Source organism: Sinocyclocheilus rhinocerous, unplaced genomic scaffold (assembly GCF_001515625.1).
Source record: "Sinocyclocheilus rhinocerous isolate Xijiao unplaced genomic scaffold, SAMN03320098_v1.1 scaffold2810, whole genome shotgun sequence".
Classification (NCBI taxonomy): domain Eukaryota; kingdom Metazoa; phylum Chordata; class Actinopteri; order Cypriniformes; family Cyprinidae; genus Sinocyclocheilus; species Sinocyclocheilus rhinocerous.
Window position 1 is genome coordinate 191,507 of NW_015626406.1, and position 9,832 is coordinate 201,338.

Consider the following 9,832-nt stretch of genomic DNA (forward strand, 5'->3'; position numbering starts at 1 on the left):
GAAATTTGTGTGTGTTTGTGGGTTTTTTTTTTTTTTTTTTGCAATTTGTCACTCTGTGCGGGTTATTCTAGTAGATTTTCATGAAATGTCTTGAAGTCTTCTTTCTTCTTTCTATAATTTTCATGTTGTGTCCAATAACTGAGAGGAAAAAAAGGATCCACACTCAAAAAAAAAGAAAAAAAAAGAAAAGACGCTTATGTAGATTTGTTCAATTGGGGCTACAAAAAAGTGTAAAAGGGCAAAGAAATTGGAAAGTGCAAAACATTTTCGGGTTCAACCCTTTATCAGTACCATACCTGAGAAATGGCTGATATTATTAATCTATACTACTGTACACTGTAAAAATTACTTTTCGAAGTTGTAAATAAAGATTATTGGAGTATGTTTTATTCTACTTCAAAATTGCATAGTTAACTCAGTCTCTTTGTAATTATTTGTGAAACTTACTATCAATATATGAGAAAAGATATGTCTGGTGTAGTTTAAAAAAATACAAGAAAATAAATGGTTTTGTGTGCTATACAGTTATGCCTCACAACAGTATAATGTACAGAATGAAAAACAATATAATAGATAATTCAAAATATGATTATTATTAATTACGGAGATGAATAATATGAGCTTAACACATTTATATGCACAACCCCATACACATAGCAACCCACTCCAACATGCACTTTTTAATTAAAAGGGCTTTTAAAGAGTTAAACCATTGCAATAATCTATTATTATACCTTCAAATTAGTGCTCGATGATGGTAAAATGTACAATTTAAAATATGCAGCAACAATTAAAAATATACAATATTAATTAATTAAATTAAAAACAGAGATAGATATTCTCAGATAACCGGGCACACTAAAAAATATTGTTTGGACGCAACAAAAAAAATTTACGCAACAGTTTGCATCAATTTTTTGGAGTTAAGGCAACTTCTTCTGAAATTAAGTTCAACTAATAAACTATATTGTGCTATATATACTTAGAAAATTGTGTTAAAACTAACAATTATTAAGTTGAATACTCATAAAAATTAAGTTGAAAAATGTTTAAAACTTAAAATGTTTAATTAAATCAATAAATTTGAATTTTTAACTTGCACTAATGCTAATTAAGTAGTGGCAACAGATCCACTGAATTATTTTTTAGAGTGCAGATATGTCATGCATCCCTGTTTACAGTCTCTGTCAATACATTTCCAGTTCCATGTTGCTTTTTAGAAATATTTCATGTTGTGGAGTAGTTGATTTTTCTTCATGAATGCAGTGGATGTGTGACACTGAGGGATGTTGAATGGCTTATTTGAAAAGCTTATGCCAGTCATCATTTACAATCGATTGCCTGCTTGTACCGTGCTGATAGGCTGCTTTTAACATCAGGTTGTTGGCCCTGGGTAAATAGTAGATCCGTTTTTTCTTTCATGCCAGCTTGCTTTTGTTAACATTAGTAGTAAGTCAGCTGTGTGTGTGTGTGAGTGGCCAGCGACTGGTCTGAGACAGATGGGTAGCAAGGTCAGATTTGATATGTTGGCAGGCTGGCCCACAGCCCGTCTGCTCCTGCTGCCCTGTTTAAATTTGATCTGTGTGAAGCAGCGCTCGCAGACCCAACTAACACTGGCGAGCTCTATCTCAATCAGTGTCTGTGCAAAACTTCAGGTAAAGATTAAAGCTTTCGCAATAATTTTCCTGATTATAATGCAAGTTGCTTTTGGATTCAAGCTGTTGAAATCCATAAGGGAGCAATTTACTCATTAAAGCCATCATGTTTAATAAAAGCCATTTGACAAGTTATCTGTATGCAAATCTAACCCACACACTAAATTAAACAAGCTTCAGTCTGCAGCCTATTATTCTGCCATTATTGCTCTGACTTTGTCCTCTGTTGTTTGGTTTTTGCTCTTTGTTGCTTTCCTGATGCCTTACTTGATCTTTGGATTATAGACTCCCAATGTAAACATGTAAAAAGGCCTCTAATTCAACCGATATATGCCGCTAGCATGAAAGATCTGCATTGTGCTTATGGTGACAGACTTATCCTTATGACTTCAGACACAATACACCTTTATCAATAATTGACAGGGTTGCTGGCAGCGTAATAAAAACCAGCGCATGGTTTAGAGACATGTGGTGAGAGATGCTGGTGTAATTGTAAGAGCTGCTCGGAGCTACATGCACAAATAGCAAACTGATGTGGTTAAAAGGCCGTTATCACAGAGGAACTGATTATGACAGTTAAATGAGCAACATGAGTGTTTCATTGATTTAGGAGATACTGGGCTCATGTGCTGTCTGTGATTACTGTATTGATATGAGATCTTGCCTTACATGGAAAGTTCTACTGTACATTAGTGCATGGAGTATTTTATTGGGATAAAATTGGGATGTTTAGTGATAATAGAGGAGTTACATTGTTGCTTTTCTTTTATGAGGTGTGTCAGGCCCTCTTGATCAAATAAAAGACCAGGATATCCTAGAACCATTCACTTAACTGTCAATTTACAAGCATCAAGCAAGCAAATTGCATTTGAAATTGGCAGCGGACCTTGTGCTGGCATAAAATCAGTGAATTTGGCCATAAATCCAGAGTGCTTCTGTCCTCCAGTAATGCACAGGCTTTGTGCTTTAAATCTCCTGGGATATAGACCCCTTTATCAGTCTTATGATTGAAGGAGAAAACCACAGTTTAAAGCCATATCAGAGCAATGACATTTATAAAATTTATATATATATATATATATGTATATATTGCGTATTTTATACGCTATCATTCCAAAGTTTTTTTGTGAAATAAATAAATACAGGTTTTGTAGCGGACATAGTATAGCGAATTCAGCAAGGATACACTAAATTGATCAAAAGTGACAGTAAAGGCTTTTACATTGTTACTAAAGATTTCTGTTTCAAATAAATGCCATTTTTAATATACTAAAATATGTAATAATATTTTACAATACTACTGTTCTTACTGTATTTTTGATCTAATAAATTTGTGAACATAAGAGACTTATTTGAGAAACGTTTAAAAACAGTAATGTGGTTGTATATATTAGTGCTGTCAATTGATTAAAACATTTAACTAATTAATTACTATTTTAATCATAAATATATGTTCACATTGAACTACTGAATTTAATGTGGTTTCAACTTAAAAACTGTATATTTTAAATATTTGTTTAATGGCATTTTTCATGAAATAACATGAAAGAAGGCAAATATTGCCAATTTTAACATTGATACTGATGCCTCTGAGAAATATAATTTTCAAGATCAATTTCTATGGATAAAATGAATAATTGTAGCTATTCAACATTACAGTAAAATTGTGGCATCATTTGTATCATTTAACAGGCCTAGACTGTTACAGAACATTACACATTTTTAAATTATGTTTAAATAATTTAAATGTATTTTACATTAGGTGTAGCCTACTTAAAGCAATCTTCACATAAACACATTATAATAATTGTCATTTACCTTTAATATAGTGTGTTGTAAATAGTGTAGTAATATAGTAATATAGTTTCTGTCTCTGTCAATATCAGCTCTCTGTTTGAAGACCTGTCAAAACATTTTCTCCGCTAAGTTTATTTTGTGCATTCATTTTAACAGTAGATAAGAAAATTGCTAGTGTAAATATATATAGTTAGGTCCATACATATTTGGATACTGACACAATTTTTTTTAAATTTTGGCTCTGTATGCCACCAGAATAGAATTAAAATGAAACAATCAAGATGAAATTGAAGTGCAGACTTTAAGCTTTAATTCAAGGGGTTGAACAAAAATATAACATAAAAAGCTTAGGAATTACAACCGTTTTATACACAGTCCCCTCATTTTCAGGGGCTCAAATTTTATTGGACAAATAGATATAATCATAAATAAAATGTTCATTTTTAATATTTTGTTGAGAATCCTTTACAGGCAATGACTGTCTTGAGTCTGGAACTCATGGACATCACCAGAGACTGGGTTTCCTCATTTGTGATGCTTTGCCAGGCCTTTACTGCAGCTGACTTCAGTTGTTGTTTGTTTGTGGGTCTTTCTGCCTTTAGTTTTGTCTTCAGCAAGTGAAATGCATGCTCAATCGAGTTGAGATCAGGAGATTGACTTAGCCATTGCAGAATAATCCACTTTTTTACCTACGAAAATTCCTGTGTTGCTTTTGCTGTGTGTTTTGGGTCATCGTCCATTTCCATTTGTCCAAGTGCCGCCCAATCAACTTTGCTGCATTTGACTGAATCTGGGCAGACAGTATATCCTCATACACTTCAGAATTAATCCGCCTTCCAAAGAATGCTTTTCCAGAAGTGGTCTGGCTTTTTTTTTAGATGTTTTTTTGGCAAAGTCTAATCAGGCCTTGTTTGCACCTTGTGGTGAACCCTCTGTATTTGCTCTTGATTGAAGTCTTCTCTTGATTGTAGACTTTGACAGTGACACACCTAGCTCCTGGAGAGTGTTCTTCTCTTGGCTGGATGTTGTGAAAGGGTTTTTCTTTACCATGGAGAGGATCCTACGATCATCCACCACTCTTGTCCTCCGTGGACGTCCAGGCCTTTTTATGTTGCTGAGCTCACTAGTGCGTTCTTCATTTCTCAGAATGCACCAAACTGTTGATTTGGCCACTCCTAATGTTCCTGCTATCTCTCTGATGGATTTGTTTTGTTTTTGAAGCCTAACACAGCAACAGCTTCCAAATGCAAATAGCACACTTAGAATCAACTCCAGACCTTTTACCTGCTTAGTTGATGTAGAAATAATGAAGGAATAGCCCACATCTGTCCATGAAACAGCTCTTGAGTCAACTGTCCAGTTACTTATGGTTCCTTGAAAAAGGGGGGAGGCACATATTAAAGAGCTGTAATTCCTTAACCTTTCCTACAATTGTGATGAAAATACCCTCAAATTAAAGCTCAGAGTGTGCACTTTAATCCCATATTCATTCTATAACTGTAACTTAAATATGTTTTGGTCAACAGCTAAAAAAAATTTAATTTGTGCCTGTGCTGTGTCCAAATATATATGGACCTAACTGTATATATAATCAGTTGTTCCTCCATAACTGCCTGTCTGGTGTTTTAGATAAAAAATATTATTGATGTTAATGCTTCTTAGTAGCTTATTGTTTGTGCAGTGTTTAAACCATTAGTTTAAAGTGGTTTAAGTAGATGGGATTTTTGGAGTTCATATGATAAGAGAAGTATTTCTGTCTTCCACTTTCTGGTGGCTCTTTTTGTGGGACCCTACTTGCATAATCTCATAAATAATACAGCTTGGCTCAGTTCACCCTGACAGGGACTTCCACATGACCGCCACAATAGACCTGTGGAAGAGCGTCTCCATGGTGACTAGAAGTTCCCCAGAGAGTGCCACTTTCTTCGTGTGCCATGGGGAGGCCCTAAGCTGGGGTCAAGCACTTCACATCGTCCTAATCATCTCAAGTATTTCACATTGCTGTCACTGGGGGGAGGGCAGCATGATTGTGATTCTTGCTCTCAGGATCAGTTTGCAAACATAAGGTACATTTGTAGTGATAACAATAAATCACATATGTAAAATATAAAATCTGGCTTCATGAAAGTGCCAAATGCAGTGACAATCATATGACATTCCTCTGCGTTTGGCCTCTGGCCTCTCATGCTATCTATCTATCTATCTATATCAGGGGTGGGTGATATGACAAAAATTTTATATAACGATATGAGTAATTTTATTTCATGGTAACGATTTAAATCACAGTATGGTTATTTTTGCTTTAAATAAGGTCTTTATGATATAAAAATTTCTGATACCATAGAAACTTCGTAATTCTTGTCACTAGTGTCAATATCACAAAAACTATTACTAGCCTAAATATAAAAAAAGGTAACTGAACACAAGTAAACAGTCAGCGATTAAATATTAAACATTACAAGCAATAGGACAAAAAACTATGGTAGAACAAATAAATAAGAAATGCTACATTGTATAAAGTAATCAAATGTATAAAACACTGCATTTTCTTCACTGTGTAAACTAAATATATATTATTATTATATTATATATTATTCAAGTTACAAAATTGAAGAGCAGTGAGGGATGTTCTCTTTTGTTGTTTGATTAACATGAATGACAGACAGCAGGAATATTAGACTGCTATCACTTTAAGAGCTGCCCGGATCCAATATACTGTTACGTGTGTTTTCTTTCTCAGTTGTTTGCTTTCACTTAAGACCTAAATTACTGTTTATGAGGATACTTGCAAAGACGGGCATTTTGACACATACAAGTGTGTGTATTTAACCGTTCAAGGCCGAAAAAAGCAAGCAGCAAAAATAACTCCATTCAGTACTCCTGCACTCTATGAGCAGTCTTCACATGCGTGCCACCTCTCTGACAGTGCTCAGAAACAGTGTCTTAGACAGCAGGCGCATGTAGTAAAATGAGTTCTCTTTTGCTGTTGATTGCGTTTCAACGGCTTAAAATCACTTGTTTTTTTAAACTGCAGTGGTTTTCGTGACCACGACATAGCACAGCAACGTCACTTGAGCGTGTAACCGTGATAGAGAGAATAGTCCAAAATCTCTACTGGTTGGCAAATTTCTAATTTACTGGTTAATTGGGTCCACCGGTGTATCACCCTCCCCTTCTTTCTTTCTTTCTTTCTTTTTAAAATACAAGACTTTATATTTCAAGAAGGGGTTCTGTGCAACCTCCTGAACCATTGTACACTTGCAGAAAAAAAGGTACAAAGCTGTCACTGGATACCCTAAGGCACAAAATCTAAAAGTAACTAATATGTACACTTGAGGTACTAGTATGTACCATTTAGGGGTAAATAAGGTACAGCAGTGTACTTTACCCAAGTGACAGCTTTGTATTGTATTGTTTCCCATGTAACTAGCCTGTTGGTGGGCAATTTAGTGACAGCGCAACACTAGAGGACATGATTGAGACCAAGCTTGGTTGTTACCCCATTTCTGGTGATTTATTGTGACGGGCTAAATCAACTGACTGTTATACTAAAGAGATTTAACAGTATATAAGAGATCACGTTACTGAATGAAAGACTTGTTTTGAGGCTTTAAGAGAAATGTGAAAAAACAGTGAGGACATTCAGCTACCTAGTTTGAAAGATGTCTTACTACAGCACATTAGGTCATCTGTGGGGAACAAATGTTATACTAACACTGAGAGCATTTGTTGTGATTGCTTTTGGAGCATTCAGTAATAAAAGGCTTTCTGACACGTGCTGGAATGGAGAAACCGCAGCCAACTACACTATTTATAGCACAGTCTTCTGTCTGTATAGCTGTGGTTTCACAATACAAGAGTTTTTTTTTTCTTGTCCACTCTCAGTGTTTGTCATTTCATTTATTGACTATTGTTTGACTAATTAACCCAAAACGGTTTATTTAGAGAGCACAGTTTTCTTGTGAGATGACTTTAGGTCACATCTGTTTCATTTTTAGAGCTCTAAAATAAGCTTTTTTTCCTTCTGCAGGATGATAACGATGGGATCCCGTGGTCGGAGGAGAGAGTGGTCCGCCGGGTGCTCTACCTCTCACTTAAAGAGTTTAAGACGGCTCAGAAGTGCAAAGTGGAGAATGGCACGGGAATAGTTAATGGTGAGTATACATCTTTTGTACAGCAGTTCTTCAGCGATCTTGACTACAGATGAATACTGACCTTTAGAACAGCTGCAGCAAAGATCTCACTCTTGTGACCCTCAACATCTGACGCTGCTGTTCTGAACCACTTTTAGAGAATGATATGCTGACAATATCATAACTTAACAGCGACGCTAGAATGAGTTTTAAGACGTCACTATATGGCACTGAGCCTGAGCTCATGAATATTAATTAACTTCATGCTGACATTGCCAGGTAATCTTTCTAGCACATCCAGGCATATTAGCTAATTAATATTGATAAGCCAAGTCTTCACCTTGGTCATATTTATAAATTCATATCCTGTTCCCCTAGTGAAAAATAAATATACAACAGTGTATTTGAAATACATTTATTTCATGCCTAGTATACTACAAATACATTTTCTATATTTATGTACTTAATAAAAATATGCTGCAGTTGTACTTTTAGTATACTAAACTGCTAAATTGGAACAACTAATTTTGTACTTAATGCACTTTAATTGTGTGGAAGTAGTGCTGAAATCTGTCTAAAGATATACAGAAGTATATTTGATTGTAATAAAGTGGAACTATTGCAAGAATACTTCAGGTATACTTTAAAAATCTTGTATTTAAAGACCGATATTATTCAAAGATCATACAATCCTCATCAATATTGACATTAAAACACATTTTAATATTAAGAAATGTGCATTGTGAACAAGTACTCCAAATAAAATTTAATTATAATTTTAAATATGTTAATAGATTTGAATTATACTTAGAATGAAATACATTTATTTAAATATAAAACTAGGTTCTATGCTGTTTTGGCATTGCCAAAGCCAGTTTTATGTTGAAATATTTTTACAGTGCATTTTAATATTAATAGATGAATAAGCTGCATACTGGATCTGTCAAAAAAGCCTATTTTGTTACATAATTGTAAGTTTGTTCTTTTGAAATAACAGTGATTCATTCTTTTTGATCAACTCACAAGCACATTTGAACATATTACATAATTTACTTGATGTATTCATCCTTCTGTCTACTAAAATTCTCTGAAATGTGCAGTTTGATGTGGTATTTTGAAGGTGCATTGGTATTTGATGAATTATTTTAGCTCAGACGCTGAGATCATGAGCCAGCTGTGACACTCAGTGAGGCACATGGCGCTGTGGGACTTTTCTTTATTTCCTCAGCATCTCAGTGGTCCATTAGGAGTATTATTGATCTGCCATGATTGCATTGAAAATGTGTGAGCAAAGTAAATTATGCCCTGAATAATGCCCTCTCTGTATGGGTTTCATGTGCCAGGGCTGTGAAGCTGCTCTCAAATCACTGCACTCTAATGGGGTGAACTCAGTGACCTGTCTGCCTGTGTATGGTGCAGTGCATCATCTCAGAGAATGTCAAGGGCATGAACAGAACACCTCACGGAGCTCTCCGCTTTATTGTCCGATCAGTAACTAACACTTAAGGATTCCTTTGGAATTGCTTTGTAATCAAAATGCACTGCATTGCTATCATTGCATTCAGAGATTCTTTTGCATTCTCTGTAATTAAAAGGCATCAGGCAGAATTGTAACAATTGTAATGTGTGGCGCATTACCCTGTGCGGTTAGTAGCTGCATTCTGATTTATAGGGTACTGCTGAAGTTCACGTCACTTGAGAATTTATTTCCAATGCCCTGGAACATCATCAAACACAGACATACTTGTGTAAATAAATAAATAAATAATAAGTAATAAAGTAATTAATCTCTCTCACTCTCTCTCTATACAGTATAATGTGTATTTTGAAATGTCAATTTTAAAATAAATAGTTTTTATATATAATGCAAATATATTTGTATAACATAAATATTTACTTAAAGGGATAGTTCACCCAAAAATGAAAATTCTGTCATTAAAGTGCTCCTATTATGGGTAATGAAAGGTTTGTATTTTGGTTTTGGGAGTCCCAAAAACAGGTTGACATGCATGCTAGGTCAAAAAACACTTTCATTGTCTTATAATATGCATTTATTTTTACCTTACTTGCTCAACGACTCCCAAACGATTCACTCAACAATTCATTTTTCCAAACCCCTCCTTTGCGTGACGCTAATCTGCGGTGTTTAGACCGATTGGTCTCATTTTCATTTCATCATGCCTGTAATGCCTGATAAAGCAGGTTTGTCAGCAGTGCTGCTTTGTGTACAGCATTACCGGGGAAACA

At 34.9% G+C, this 9,832-nt stretch overlaps 1 protein-coding gene across 1 annotated transcript in view; it reads left to right on the plus strand.

The window, feature by feature from the left end:
• Positions 1–9,832, plus strand: part of jarid2a (jumonji and AT-rich interaction domain containing 2a) — a 42,327-nt gene that overhangs the window by 5,124 nt on the left and 27,371 nt on the right. The window contains exon 2 of the mRNA XM_016520796.1: positions 7,483–7,606. Coding sequence (XP_016376282.1) covers positions 7,483–7,606 — 124 coding nt within the window. The remainder of the gene's footprint in view (positions 1–7,482; positions 7,607–9,832) is intronic.